General features: G+C 36.5%; 1 protein-coding gene across 8 annotated transcripts in view; it reads right to left on the bottom strand.

Moving 5' to 3' along the window:
• The window catches only part of LOC107131258 (butyrophilin subfamily 2 member A1-like), a 109,548-nt gene that overhangs the window by 10,096 nt on the left and 82,763 nt on the right, over positions 1-16,689 (bottom strand). For all 8 annotated transcript variants that reach the window (XM_059880602.1, XM_059880604.1, XM_059880608.1 and 5 more), the window contains 3 exons: positions 3,516-3,536; positions 3,301-3,321; positions 2,333-2,353 (listed from right to left, as the gene is read on the bottom strand). In XM_059880602.1, the coding sequence (XP_059736585.1) occupies positions 2,333-2,353; positions 3,301-3,321; positions 3,516-3,536 (63 nt within the window). The remainder of the gene's footprint in view (positions 1-2,332; positions 2,354-3,300; positions 3,322-3,515; positions 3,537-16,689) is intronic.

Below are 16,689 nucleotides of genomic sequence, written 5' to 3'. Positions count from 1 at the left end.
GGATAGAATCTAGGTCTCCAGCATGGCAAGCAGATTCTTTACCAGCTGAGCCACAAGGGAAACCCAAAAATACTGGAGTGGGTAGCCTATCCCTTCTCCAGTGGATCTTCCCTATCTTGGAATCAAATCCAGATCTCCTGCATTGCAGGCAAATTCTTTATCAATTGAGCTTTCAGGGAAGCCCATTCAAGGGAAACCTGTGTTCTATTAAAATGAACCTAGAGAAGGAAATGGCAACCCACTCCAGTGTTCTTGCCTAGAGAATCCCAGGGACGGGGGAGCCTGATGGGCTGCCATCTATGGCAATCATTGCTATTTCCTTGGAACTTCTACCTTTTTCAAAGTACACTGCAAACACCTTGCATACACAACAGAAGTTACTCAGAAAGTGATGAGATGCATGCAGGCAAAGCATCCACATAACTAGAACTGTGTCTGTAGCCATAGTCATATGAAGCCCGCCACACACAGTAAAGAGATATAGTCCCCAATTTCATCCAATCTGAAAACAGAAAAGTGATTGAGAAATACCATTACAATGGAGGATGGTAAACTTTTGGAAAAATCCTAGGATATTCCTTTCTCTTTCTGTTTACATTAAAATTTCAGAATGCAGATTATCAGAGGATGAGAGAGTCAATTCCTAGGCAGGTTAATAAGAAGTCTGGGGTTCGCTGAGGAGGGGAGTGGGGTCTGGGGTTCTCAAGGAGAAGGAAAGGACACACCTTTTTCTTTTTCTTTTTCTCTATATTCCTTAGTCTTAGTCACATAAAATGGTCTTTTATTTTTTTTCTTTAAACCCAGAATTGATGATTACACAACTCAGTTTAAACTCTGTACTAGGGATTATACAACAACAGTGTATCCTGCTTGAGGACAGTTTCTCCTTCCTCAAAACCTTCTGACTAATCTTGATATTTTAGAATGTAAATTACGGGAGTGAGTCTGGTAGGATCTTTTTATTGTTAAATTCTAATCATCCTGTTATCCTAAAATGTAACTTGTGGGAGTGGGTCTGATAAAATTTTCACAAACTTGAGATATCCCTTTGATTTATTGTAATAATTTAAAAGTATACAACTCCCTTGCTAACACTAGTGAGGGGGGCACTCTTCGTCCCCCTTCTGATGTCTATGTCAGAAGCTTTCTCTGCCCCTTTTCTTACTTTAATAAAACTCTACCACACAAAAGCTCTTGAGTGATCAAGTCTAGTCCCTGGTCCTGAAGCTAAACCTTTTTCTTCAGAGATCATGAATCTGACATTGTTCACGGTAAGCTATCAAGAACATCTTATCAGAGAACATTTCTGAAGACCAAAAGTGTTTCTAAACACACCAAAAATTGCATTTAAGAGTTTCTGCTGCTAAGTCACTTCAGTCGTGTCGGACTCTGTGCGACCCCATAGACGGCAATGCACCAGGCTCTGCCGTCCCTGGGATTCTCCAGGCAAGAACATGGAGTGGGTTGCCATTTCCTTCTCCAATGCATGAAAGTGAAAAGTGAAAATGAAGTCGCTCAGTCATGTCCGACCCTCAGCGACCCCATGGACTGCAGCCTTCCAGGCTCCTCCGTCCATGGGATTTTCCAGGCAAGAGTACTGGAGTGGGGTGCCATTGCCTTCACCATTTAAGAGTTGACTACTATGCAAATCAAAATATGAAAATAGAATAATTACGGTGGTTTGTAGGGGAAAAAAGAAAAAGCCAGGAAACATCATGTGAAGTATTTGTATACTTGTGAATGCTTGGTGCTATGATCAATGGCAGTGGAAGACTTGGGTTCAAGCTTACATTTGACCAAAGAATGACATCAGAATTGACTCATATTTCACAGGACAAAAATACTATATTGAAAATTACTGAACAAGTAATCTAACAAGGTTTGGGAAAACATCAGTTGCATAAACATTGGCCCTAGTAGTTGAAATTTGTGTCAGTGGTCCAAAGATTTGGTATCTCTAGAAATACATTAGGTGTAAGCCCGATAGTTACTAGTCAAATGCCCTCTATCTCACCACTTTTTAGCAAAACTATGGGAAGCCTCTGGAGACAAAAGAAACCAACATTTATAAGGGGAGAGTAGAGGCAATAAAAAAAAGAAAGAATGAAATGCAGGAAACAGAAAATGACAGAACTTAATAAGGAGGAGGGCATAATAACATTTGAAAAGAAAGTGTAGACACCCAGGAGAAGGTCAAGCCCATAGACAACATACAGATAAAAAGGTAGAGAAATTAAAAAAAAAAAAAAAAAAGGTAGAGAAATTAAAGAGACACTAAAAAAGGAGGGTTTTCATAAGGCATTTGGGAGCAAAAAGGTGTCTGAAAATTTACCTAAATTGTCCTGCGATATGTCTGAAAAAGAAAATGGAAGGATCAATGTAAATATATTGTGAGGGAAACACAAAGAAAATCTAGTGTTCTAGAAAAAAATATATTTTAACACGAAACAAATCAGGATGCAGATAAACACAAAAACATAGTTTGCAAATGTACACACACAAACATACAGACATGGGCTGAAAGCTCACACTTATCCAGAGAATAGTCTATAGCAGTGAAAAGAGAACTAGAAGAAGAGAATTTACTGAATGAGAAATATCTTAGGAATGTTATATTTGATGACTACCTTTTAAAAGTGTTCTTAATACCTTTTGATATTACTGAGACTTTTAGTATTTAACTTGCTAGGTTTTGAAGGTACTGGCTACCTTAACTTCAAGAGAATTGTAGTATTAATGCCAGTAGTGAGAGGTCTAAATAAAATGACCAAAGTTTCTCTTGAAGAATACATTATGCATCAGAAACTTTAAAACTGCCAAACTTATTAGATATATTAGTAATAAAATTTATCTGAACAAATGGAACTGTGAGCATTGATTTCTTGGACAAGACAAATGAAAGAGGTAGAAATGGGGGAAACTGAGCAACACATGAAGATGGCAGACATCAGTTGGAAAACTAAGAGAGTAAGATGAAATCATGCAATAATATGAATGTGGAGGTTGAGGAAGATGATCATTGATAGTTGAATACAAAGGAGCAAGTTACAGATGAAACAACTAAGAAGATGCAAAAGCAATTTTGACTTTTTTTTTCCTGTGCAATCTTATTGAGGGAAAAAAAGAAGTGAAAAACAATTCAAAAGAAGCCAGTCTTTATAGGGGAAGCATGGTGTGGAGTATAAAAGGAAAGAACGGGAAAAGATGGAATTTAGGTAACATAAAATGACAACATTTTTTTAAGGTGCAAGGAACAGCTGAAACAACAATTAAGCATATGTGAAAATATTTTTGACTTACCTTTTTCCTGGGCAATCTTATCTGAGAGAAAAAAAAGAAGAGAGAAGAAATTAAAAGACGCCAGTATCTTAGGGGAAGATTGGTATGGAGTACAAAGGAAAGAATGGGAAAAGATATAATTCAGATAATAAAAAATGACAGAACTGGTTTTTTTTTTAAGATACAAGTTACAGATGAAACAACAACCAAGAAGAGGTGAAAAAATTTTGACTTGCCTTTTTCTTGTTTAATCTTATCTGAAACAAAAAGGAAGAGAAAAACAATTCAAAAGAAGCCAATTTTTATAGGAGAAGCATATGGTAAAGTAAAAGAAAGAAAGAGTGGGAAAAGATGAAAGGTAACAGAAAATGACAGAACTTTTTTTTAAGGTGCAAGCAGCAGATGAAACAACAGCTAAGAACATGCAAACAAATGTTTTGACTTGTGTCTTTTCTGTTTAAACTTATGTGAAAAAAAAAAAAAGAGGGAAAAATATTTCATCAAAATGCAGCCCCAATGTCAAAAAAGGAGGGCAGAAATTTGAAACCTAAGTTTTTAAGTTATAGTCTGTAGTTTACCCTGTAGGTCAATTGACCAATATTTTAGACGGTGGAAAGGTGATGCTCCACAGGACAACCTACAGTCAGGGGCAATGCTGTATTACATCCCACCACCCCCACCTCCAACACCTGGAGCAAATGTAGCAAAGACAGATAATGACTCAACCAGAGGAAGTAGAATAGGACTATTAGGGCAAACTATCAATCATTCATCTTTTAGTAGACCTTCTTTTTTTGTCATAGTGGAGTGGAAAAAAACATACATACATGAGTCACATATTTAGCAAGTCATAAAGAAAATTCCTCTTGAGAAACCTGCATGCAGGTCAAGAATCAACAGTTAGAACTGGACATGGAAAAACAGATTGGTTCCAAATAGGAAAAGGAGTGCGTCAAGGCTGTATATTGTCACCCTGCTTATTTAACTTCTATGCAGAGTACATCATGAGAAACGCTGGGCTGGAAGAAGCACAAGCTGGAATCAAGATTGCCGGGAAAAATGTCAATAACCTCAGATATGCAGACGACACCACCCTTATGGCAGAAAGTGAAGAGGAACTAGAAAGCCTCTTGATGAAAGTGAAAGTGGAGAGTGAAAAAGTTGGCTTAAAGTTCAACATTCAGAAAACTAAGATCATGGCATCCAGTCCCATCACTTCATGGGAAATAGATGGGGAAACAGTGAAACAGTGTCAGACTTTATTTTCTGGGGCTCCAAAATCACTGCAGATGGTGACTGCAGCCATGAAATTAAAAGACACTCCTTGGAAGGACAGTTATAACCAACCTAGATAGCATATTCAAAAGCAGAGACATTACTTTGTCAACAAAGGTCCGTCTAGTCAAGACTATGGTTTTTCCAGTGGTCATGTATGGATGTGAGAGTTGGACTATAAAGAAAACTGAGTTCCGAAGAATTGATGCTTTTGAACTATGGTGTTGGAGAAGACTCTTGAGAGTCCCTTGGACAGCAAGGAGACCCAACCAGTCCATCCTAAAGGAGATCAGTCCTGGGTGTTCATTGGTGGGAGTGATTTTGAAGCTGAAGCTCTAGTACTTTGATCACCTGATGTGAAGAGCTGACTGGTTTGAAAAGACCCTGAGGCTGGGAAGGATTAAGGGCAGGAGGAGAAGGAGATGACAGAGGATGAGATGGTTGGATGGCATCACTGACTCAATGGACATGGGTTTGGGTGAACTCTGGGAGTTGGTGATGGACAGGGAGGCCTGGCATGCTGCGGTTCATGGAGTCACAAAGAGTCAGACACGACTGAGTGACTGAACTGAACTGAAAGAAAATTCCTGGCGGGCCTCAGTCCATGGTGTTGCAAAGAGTTGGACCCGACTAAGCAACTGAGCACAAAGAAGCCTATGGGCTTCTCAAGTGGCCCTGAATGTAAAGTACTCACCTGCAAATGCAGGAGACATAAGCAACATGGGTTCAATCCCTGGGTTGAGATGATCCCCCGGATGAGGGCATGACAATCCACTCCAGTGTTCTTGCCTAGAGAAGCCCATGGATAGAGGAGTCTGGAGGGATATGGGTCATAGGATCACAAAGAATCAGAAACAACTGAAGTGACCAAGCATGTACGCACCCACACACGCAAAGAAGCCTTCAGTATAAGTACCAGTCAGTCTAAAATACTGCGATCCAAAAGTCTACAAGCAATAAATGCTGGAGAGGGTGTGGAGAAAAGGGAACCCTCTTACACTGTTGGTGGGAATGCAAACTAGTACGGCCACTATGGAGAACAGTGTGCAGATTCCTTAAAAAACTGGAAATAGAATTGCCTTATGACTCAGCAACCCCACTTCTGGGCATACACACTGAGGAAACCAGAAGGGAAAGAGACACGTGTACCCCAATGTTCATCACAGCAGTTTATAATAGCCAGGACATGGAAGCAACCTAGATGTCCATCAGCAGATGAATAGATAAGAAAGCAGTGGTACATATACACAATGGAGTATTACTCAGCCATTAAAAAGAATACATTTGAATCAGTTCTAACGAGGTGGATGAAACTGGAGCCTATTATAAAGAGTGAAGTAAGCCAGAAAGAAAAACACCAATACAGTATACTAATGCATATATATGGAATTTAGAAAGATGGTAACAATAACCCTGTATACGAGACAGCAAAAGAGACAGTGATGTATAGAACAGTCTTATGGACTCTGTGGGAAAGGGAGAGGATGGGAAGATTTGGGAGAATGGCATTGAAATATGTATAATATCATGTACGAAATGAGTCGCCAGTCCAGGTTCGATGCACAATACTGGATGCTTGGGGCTGGTGCACTGGGATGACCCAGAGGGATGGTATGGGGAGGGAGGAGGGAGGAGGGTTCAGAATGGGGAACACATGTATACCTGTGTTGGATTCAATGCCTGTGGCGGATTCATTTTGATATTTGGCAAAACTAATACAATTATGTAAAGTTTAAAAATAAAATAAAAAGACATGCCTGCTAAAAATAAAATAAAATTAAAAAAATAAAATACTATCTGTAACTGTAGACTTATTAAGGCTCTTCGGTATATGGAAGAGGTATGTTTCTAAGTTCATTAAACCTGTAAACACAATACGACTGAAAAACCATCATTAGAAAATCAAGAATGCTAAACTTTGGATGTTTATATCACTGTATTATGAAAAAATCCTTTAGGAGTATCATATGAGTATAGTTTCTCATGTCATTCACATAACATTTCAGTATTGGGAAATCTGTTGTATATTTCCTTAAATTAAAAGTTCTTCTACCAAAATCTAAAAATAAGGGCAGTTTACTAAATTAATAATTATGTCAGAATAAAAATACAAGAAAAAAATGGAATAATTACTATAGTGTGAAAGAAAATAAACCCAGTGAATACCATTAAATGTTTGTTATTTAGGGCACCTGGGTGATATGATCAAAGGCAGTGGAAGAGGGAGCCTGAATACCACACTGGAACCATGAAGGATATCTGAGTTTACATGGTCCTTAAAAGGACCACAGACCAAGAAGCTTCACTGAGAAAGAATGAAGTCTTAGTTCTCATCTCCTAAGTTTTGGGCAGATAGCAACTGTATAGTAATGGCCTTTGAACTTTGAATATATGGCACATGCACTAACAATGGACAGTTTTCAGAAAATATATGCAAAGTGTAATCATGTACCCATCAGTCTCTTCCCTTTTGTGTCACAACATTCACATGGAAACTGGCGAGACTCTACAGAATAAAAAAAGGCAGTGTTATAGGTCAGGAACCTGTGTTCTGAAAAAATAAAGGGATGGAAAAGAATGAGGACAGAGGGTAGAAAAGCAGTAATTGAGACACTTAATATGGATGATGTTTATGAAACAAAAAAAGAGAAAATAGCAGACATTGAGGGGTAGGGCATACCAAAAGATGGTGTATAGATAAAAGGAAAGGCAATGTGAAAAACTCTGAGGAAGCAGTCATGTAGAGTCTTATCGGAGTGTAAAAGTTGTCAGAGAAATTTACCAAATTTTTTCAAAAGCTGGTCAGAAAAATTAAGTGAAAAGATCCAAATAAGTTTTAGAGAACAGAAAAGAAAGAACATACAGATTTGATGAAAATTCACATGCAATGTTAAATGTACCAGGATGCAGGCCAACCCACAGAACACACACACACACATGCAAGCACACACACATATACAAACTGCAGCTGAAAGCTACCCTTTTCAGGAGAATATTGGTTAGGATTACAAAAGAAAAAACTGAATGAATTTACTTAGGAAAAATGTTAGGAACAGTAGTAATATGGTAACTTTTAAAAAATGTTTCTGACATCGTGCTTTTATGCAATTTCTTTTTTTTTTTTTTTGCAAATAATTTCTTTAAAAAATGAAAAGGAGAAAAATGAATGAACTTTCTCTATTGGAAGAAAATCATTATTTCGGCCAATTATTATCTTATAAAATTACCTTGATTCAAATTGTTAAATTTCTATTTCGTAGAGGTTAGCCCTCATAAGTTCCTTGAGTGGTACTAAATATAGAGTCAATGCTTATTGTACAAATAGTCACACTCACTGAATTAAAGGAGTCTGAACCACTACTAATAAAAAAAATATCATGTTAGTTTCCTGAGTGCTTCTTTCACAAAGTTTTCAGCAACTGAGTAAACTATAACTTCTTAAAATGTAGATTTCTATTTCAATTCATGGCTAAATAAAGTTCATCTTAATTAAATCACATGAAAGTAAGGAATTGATGCTCTAGACACAGCATATGGAAATTGAAATTAAATGACCTGGGCACATGTGGGAAAAGCTTTCAAAATAGTCTCTGAGAATACCAGTACTTTAGTAATGTATGGTTAATAAATTTACATGGCATGAAGGGACCGTTTATGCCAGTTGAAACATTAAAAAATTAAAGAAATAAAAATTAAAAAACAAAATATGAAATCATAATGGAAGAAATTGAATGAGAAATAAAGATGGTGAATTTCAGTTGGAAAGACAAAATACCAAGACAAAGCCACATAAAAGCATGCATAGAGACTTGACGACAAAGATACCAGAAAAGAATGAATCCATGACTAAGTAGGCAAGGAAGTTGTCTTTACGCTGGGAACTTGATGCTTTCCTCTTCACATAAAAAAGAAAACAGAGGGGGAGGAGCCAAGATGGCGGAGGAGTAGGACAGGGAGAACATTTTCTCCCCCACAAATTCATCAAAAGAGCATTTAAACGTCGAGTAAATTCCACAAAACAACTTCTGAATGCCGGCAGAGGACATCAGGCACCCAGAAAAGCAACCCAACTCTTCGAAAGGAGAGAGAAGAAATACAGCTCCACCCACCAGAACACCGACACAAGCTTCCCTAACCAGGAAACCTTGACAAGCCACCTGTACAAACCCACACACAGCGAGGAAAAGCCACAATAAAGAGAACTCCACAAACTGCCAGAATACAGAAAGGACACCCCAAACTCAGCAATTTAAACAAGATAAAGAGACAGAGGAATACCCAGCAGGTAAAGGAACAGGATAAATGCCCAACAAACCAAACAAAAGAGGAAGAGATAGGGAATCTACCTGATAAAGAATTCCGAATAATGATAGTGAAATTGATCCAAAATCTTGAAATCAAAATGGAATCACAGATAAATAGCCTGGAGACAAGGACTGAGAAGATGCAAGAAAGGTTTAACAAGGACCTAGAAGAAATAAAAAAGAGTCAATATATAATGAATAATGCAATAAATGAAATTAAAAACACTCTGGAGGCAACAAATAGTAGAATAACAGAGGCAGAAGATAGGATTAGTGAATTAGAAGATAGAATGGTAGAAATAAATGAATCAGAGAGGATAAAAGAAAAACGAATTAAAAGAAATGAGGACAATCTCAGAGACCTCCAGGACAATATTAAATGCTACAACATTCGAATCATAGGGGTTCCAGAAGAAGAAGACAAAAAGAAAGACCATGAGAAAATCCTTGAGGAGATAATAGTTGAAAACTTCCCTAAAATGGGGAAGGAAATAATCACCCAAGTCCAAGAAACCCAGAGAGTCCCAAACCAGATAAACCCAAGGCGAAACATCCCAAGACACATATTAATCAAATTAACAAAGACCAAACACAAAGAACAAATATTAAAAGCAGCAAGGGAAAAACAACAAATAACACACAAGGGAATTCCCATAAGGATAACAGCTGATCTTTCAATAGAAACTCTTCAAGCCAGGAGGGAATGGCAAGACATACTTAAAATGATGAAAGAAAATAACCTACAGCCCAGATTATTGTACCCAGCAAGGATTTCATTCAAGTATGAAGGAGAAATCAAAAGCTTTACAGACAAGCAAAGCTGAGAGAATTCAGCACCACCAAACCAGCTCTCCAACAAATACTAAAGGATATTCTCTAGACAGGAAACACAAAAACAGTGTATAAATTCGAACCCAAAACAATAAAGTAAATGACAACGGGATTATACTTATCAGTAATTACCTTAAATGTAAATGGGTTGAATGCCCCAACCAAAAGACAAAGACTGGCTGAATGGATACAAAAACAAGACCCCTACATATGTTGTCTAAAGGAGACCTACCTCAAAACAGGGGACACATACAGACTGAAAGTGAAGGGCTGTAAAAAGATTTTCCATGCAAATAGGGACCAAAAGAAAGCAGGAGTAGCAATACTCATATCAGATAAAATAGACTTTAAAACACAGGCTCTGAAAAGAGACAAAGACGGTCACTACGTAATGATCAAAGAATCAATCCAAGAAGAAGATATAACAATTATAAATATATATGCACCCAACACAGGAGCATTGCAGTATGTAAGACAAATGCTAACAAGTATGAAAGGAGAAATTAACAATAACACAATAATAGTGGGAGACTTTAATACCCCACTCACACCTATGGATAGATCAACTAAACAGAAAATTAACAAGGAAACACAAACTTTAAATGATACAATAGACCAGTTAGACCTAATTGATATCTATAGGACATTTCATCCCAAAACAATGAATTTCACCTTTTTCTCAAGCGCACATGGAACTTTCTCCAGGATATATCACATCCTGGGCCATAAAGCTAGCCTTGGTAAATTCAAAAAATAGAAATCATTCCAAGCATCTTTTCTGACCACAATGCAGTAAGATTAGATCTCAATTACAGGAGAAAAACTATTAAAAATTCCAACATATGGAGGCTGAACAACACGCTGCTGAATAACCAACAAATCACAGAAGAAATCAAAAAAGAAATCAAAATTTGCATAGATACGAATGAAAATGAAAACACAACAACCCAAAATCTGTGGGACACGGTAAAAGCAGTCCTAAGGGGAAAGTTCATAGCAATACAGGCACACCTCAAGAAACAAGAAAAAAGTCAAATAAATAACCTAACTCTACACCTAAAGCAACTAGAAAAGGAAGAAATGAAGAACCCCAGGGTTAGTAGAAGGAAAGAAATCTTAAAAATTAGAGCAGAAATAAATGCAAAAGAAACAAAAGAGACCATAGCAAAAATCAACAAAACCAAAAGCTGGTTCTTTGAAAGGATAAATAAAATTGACAAGCGTTAACCAGACTTATCAAGAAACAAAGGGAGAAAAATCAAATCAATAAAATTGGAAACGAAAATGGAGAGATCACAACAGACAACATAGAAATACAAAGGATCATAAGAGACTACTATCAACAATTATATGCCAATAAAATGGACAACAAGGAAGAAATGGACAAATTCTTAGAAAAGTACAACTTTCCAAAACTCGACCAGGAAGAAATAGAAAATCTTAACAGACCCATCACAAGCACAGAAATTGAAACTGTAATCAAAAATCTTCCAGCAAACAAAAGCCCAGGTCCAGATGGCTTCACAGCTGAATTCTACCAAAAATTTAGAGAAGAGCTGACACCTATCCTGCTCAAACTCTTCCAGAAAATTGCAGAGGAAGGTAAACTTCCAAACTCATTCTATGAGGCCACCATCACCCTAATACCAAAACCTGACAAAGATCCCACAAAAAAAGAAAACTACAGGCCAATATCACTGATGAACATAGATGCAAAAATCCTTAACAAAATTCTAGCAGTCAGAATCCAACAACACATTAAAAAGATCATACACCATGACCAAGTGGGCTTTATCCCAGGGATGCAAGGATTCTTCAATATCCGCAAATCAATCAATGTAATACACCACATTAACAAATTGAAAAATAAAAACCATATGATTATCTCAATAGATGCAGAGAAAGCCTTTGACAAAATTCAAGATCCATTTATGATAAAAACCAGCCAGAAAGCAGGAATAGAAGGAACATACCTCAACATTATAAAAGCTATATATGACAAACACACAGCAAACATTATCCTCAATGGTGAAAAATTGAAAGCATTTCCCCTAAAGTCAGGAACAAGACAAGGGTGCCCACTTTCACCATTACTATTCAACATAGTTTTGGAAGTTTTGGCCACAGCAATCAGAGCAGAAAAAGAAATAAAAGGAATCCAAATTGGAAAAGAAGAAGTAAAACTCTCACTATTTGCAGATGACATGATTCTCTACATAGAAAACCCTAAAGACTCCACCAGAAAATTACTAGAGCTAATCAATGACTATAGTAAAGTTGCAGGATATAAAATCAACACACAGAAATCCCTTGCATTCCTATACACTAATAATGAGAAAACAGAAAGAGAAATTAAGGAAACAATTCCATTCACCATTGCAACGGAAAGAATAAAATACTTAGGAATATATCTACCTAAAGAAACTAAAGACCTATATATAGAAAACTATAAAACACTGGTGAAAGACGTCAAAGAGGACACTAATAGATGGAGAAATATACCATGTTCATGGATTGGAAGAATCAATATAGTGAAAATGAGTATACTACCCAAAGCAATTTATAGATTCAATGCAATCCCTATCAAGCTACCAACAGTATTTTTCACAGAGCTAGAACAAATAATTTCACAATTTGTATGGAAATACAAAAAACCTAGAATAGCCAAAGCGATCTTGAGAAAGAAGAATGGAACTGGAGGAATCAACCTACCTGACTTCAGGCTCTACTACAAAGCCACAGTTATCAAGACAGTATGGTACTGGCACAAAGACAGAAATATAGATCAATGGAACAAAATAGAAAGCCCAGAGATAAATCCACGCACATATGGACACCTTATCTTTGACAAAGGAGGCAAGAATATACAATGCATTAAAGACAATCTCTTTAACAAGTCGTACTGGGAAATCTGGTCAACCACTTGTAAAAGAATGAAACTAGAACACTTTCTAACACCATACACAAAAATAAACTCAAAATGGATTACAGATCTAAACGTAAGACCAGAAACTATAAAACTCCTAGAGGAGAACATAGGCAAAACACTCTCCGACATACATCACAGCAGGATCCTCTATGACCCACCTCCCAGAATATTGGAAATAAAAGCAAAAATAAACAAATGGGGCCTAACTAACCTTAAAAGCTTCTGCACATCAAAGGAAACTATTAGCAAGGTGAAAAGACAGCCTTCAGAATGGGAGAAAATAATAGCAAATGAAGCAACTGACAAACAACTAATCTCAAAAATATACAAGCAACTCCTACAGCTCAATTCCAGAATAATAAATGACCCAATCAAAAAGTGGGCCAAAGAACTAAATAGACATTTCTCCAGAGAAGACATACAGATGGCTAACAAACACATGAAAAGATGCTCAACATCACTCATTATCAGAGAAATGCAAAGCAAAACCACTATGAGGTACCATTTCACACCAGTCAGAATGGCTGTGATCCAAAAGTCTACAAATAATAAATGCTGGAGAGGGTGTGGAGAAAAGGGAACCCTCTTACACTGTTGGTGGGAATGCAAACTAGTACAGCCACTATGGAGAACAGTGTGCAGAATCTTTAAAAAACTGGAAATAGAACTGCCCTATGATCCAGCAATCCCACTGCTGGGCATACACACTGAGGAAACCAGAAGGGAAAGAGACACGTGTACCCCAATGTTCATCGCAGCACTGTTTATAATAGCCAGGACATGGAAGCAACCTAGATGTCCATCAGCAGATGAATGGATAAGAAAGCTATGGTATATATATACAATGAAGTATTACTCAGCCATTAAAAAGAAAACATTTGAATCAGTTCTAATGAGGTGGATGAAACTGGAGCCTGTTATACAGAGTGAAGTAAGCCAGAAGGAAAAACACCAATACAGTATACTAACCCATATATATGGAATTTAGAAAGATGGTAACAATAACCCGGTGTACGAGACAGCAAAAGAGACACTGATGTATAGAACAGTCTTATGGACTCTGGGGGAGAGGGAGAGGGTGGGAAGATTTGGGAGAATGGCATTGAAATATGTAAAATATCATGTATGAAACGAGATGCCAGCCCAGGATCGATGCACGATACTGGATGCTTGGGGCTAGAGCACTGGGACGACCCAGAGGGATGGTATGGGGAGGGAGGAGGGAGGAGAGTTCAGGATGGGGAACACATGTATATTCCTGTGGCGGATTCATTTTGATAATTGGCAAAACTAATACAATTATGTAAAGTTTAAAAATAAAATAAAATTAAAAAAAAAAAGAAAACAGAACTCAAAATACATTCAAAATAATGTTCCAATATGACAAAAAAATAAAAGAAAAATTTGAAAACCTCTCATAATTTACTCTTTGGTTCAACATGACCTCATTTCCTATAAGATCTGAAGACCTTTCCAGACATCAAGGAAAAGATTGTTTTTACTTTCATTCACCCCTTGGTGTCAAAGGAATCAAGACAGGAAATGACCCTGGGGAAGGAGGTAGAAAGGTAGAAAGGACTACTTCGATAAACAATGTCCATCACTGGTCCTGTAATGGACTTTCTACATTTTTCAGAATAAACTGCAAACTCACAATTTTACACAACAGAACAAGTTAAAAAGAGATAAAGAAGCAAAAAGAAAAGGTGCTCATTTTTTCAAAAGATGTATAGCAATAGTTTAAAAAATGTACACCTGTGGCTGATTCAAGTTGATGTATGCCAAAAATCACAACAATATTGTAAAGTAATTAGTCTCCAAATAAAATAAACAAGTTAATTTAGGAAATAATATGACAATGACAAGGGAATGCAAAATAAAATTAAAAGTCTATTGCATTGGCAGACAGGCTCTTTATCACTAGCACCACCTGGGAAATCCATGCTTAATTATATCAATACCTAAAAAAGAAAGCTATTCAATATTATTTTTAAATGTTATATATTATCATAAGGAAATTAAAATATATCATATCCTGCTAAGTAAAGAGCAGGAAAAATGTTCATTATCAAATAGGTCTTTATATTTTTAAATAAATTGTTGGCTTTTAAAACTATCACTATGTGGCTAATAAAGCAATCTTCTTCTCTTCTAACAGCCCTTCAAATGGCAAAGCTTATTATCCTCGGGTCTGAAATTTCCTTTGGCCATTGACTAAAATGAATGAAATGAGTATTAGAAAATTTGGAAAAATCTCTATTCTTCTTAAAGGCAATATTTACTTCTGCTAAACATTAACAGGACTTAGAATCTGTGTCATGTATTGATTGTACATTGCCTTGCCTTGTTCTTTATTTTTGCCATAATTTTATGTATATTAAACTTAGCACCCATAGATAATGGAAACCTGCTATATAGCAGAGGGAACTCTAATCAATGCTCTGTGGTGTGACCTAAATAGAAAGGAAATCAAAAGTGAGGCTATGTATATACATATTACTGATTCACTATGCTGTTCAGTAGAAACTACCACAATATTGTAAAGGAACTATACTCCAATAAAAATTGGGGGAAAAAAAGAGAGACAGGAAGCAAAGAGAAAAAGCATTCTTTTTCAAAAAATGTATAGTAATAGCAATGAATCCTGTTAAATGCATTAAAGAAATACATTCCTAAATATCATCACCTCCTTTGAAAACACAATTATAATTGAAATTTTTCACTAGAAAAGAAGGATGTTAAGTTTAAAATTACTATTAGGGTGATATAAAAAAATAAAACAACTATAAAAACTGTGACCAAAAGTTATCTACATATGATGCAAGAACAGAAATTTGTGATATTTTTATAGCTTACTCTAAGTTTCAAAGTGATCAATATTTTTTTAAATTGGAAGCAAAGATTTCTGAAGGACAGAGGAGCAATGTCAAACGTTGCTCCATTGTCAAACAGTAGCAATGGTATATCACTCACTCACTCACTCACACACACACACACCGCACTTGATTCAAAAGTTGTAAAGATGGAAAATGACACTGTGAGGTAGAATAAGACTTCTGGGATAAACAACATAAATCATATATATTTCATTGGATCTTCTCTTTCGTCAGAATACAATCCAAACTTGTACACATACATGAGTACTTAAGGTACTTAAGAAGTCATGAGGAAATCTACAACAAAAGAACCTATCTAGCTAAAACTCCATCCATAGCAGTAGTCCTATGAAGCATGCTTCATGCATTAAAGAAATGTATTCCCTACTTACATTCAATCTGTAAGCAAAAATATAGCTGAAAAAATATCATTATAAAAGGAAGAATGTTAAACTTTCAATGGTTATATTAGCGTTTCATTAAAAAAAAACATTTAGGAGTATCCTAGAACTCTAGCCTCTCATGTCATTCACATAAAACTTCAAAATGGAGAAATACGTTGTAAACAATCATGCTGAGTATACAGAGTCCTTCCACAAACACTTTGAAATTACTGCCGCTTGCCACATCAATAATTATATCAATAAAATGTAAGAGAAAGACAGGAAAATTATTGTGGTATGAGGGAAAATAAACCCAGGAAATAGTAGGCAAAATATCTGTACCTGAGAGAAGACTAATGAATGACCAAAGGCATTGGATGTGTGAGCCTAAAGCCCACGCTGTATCTATGAGTTACACCTGAATTTACACAGTCTTTGAAAGGACAAGAGTCAGAGAAAATTCACTCAGCAGGTGTGGAGTCTTATCTCATAAAGCTTGGGAGGTATCCATGGTATGTTAATGGCCGCCTGAACTTTGAATACATGACAGAAAGCCTAAGTTATTGAAAGTGTACCAGAAAATAAATACAGACTGTAAACAATGTGCCCTCAGTTTCATCCCCTTCATCTCACAAAATTCATAGTGAAACTGAGAAGACTCTAGATGACAGAATAAGACCATGTTTATAGGGAAGGAACATGGGAAATGAAATAGGATGTTCTGAGAAAGACTTACACAGGTCTAGGCTAATAGATGGAGAGAATTTAATATGAGAAAAGTCCATAAACGAAAACACTGAGGAGAAAAGAGT

This window comes from Bos taurus, chromosome 23 (genome assembly GCF_002263795.3).
Source record: "Bos taurus isolate L1 Dominette 01449 registration number 42190680 breed Hereford chromosome 23, ARS-UCD2.0, whole genome shotgun sequence".
Classification (NCBI taxonomy): Eukaryota; Metazoa; Chordata; class Mammalia; order Artiodactyla; family Bovidae; genus Bos; species Bos taurus.
Note: the sequence above shows the minus strand (reverse complement) of the source record. Positions and strands in the feature narration are given on the sequence as shown.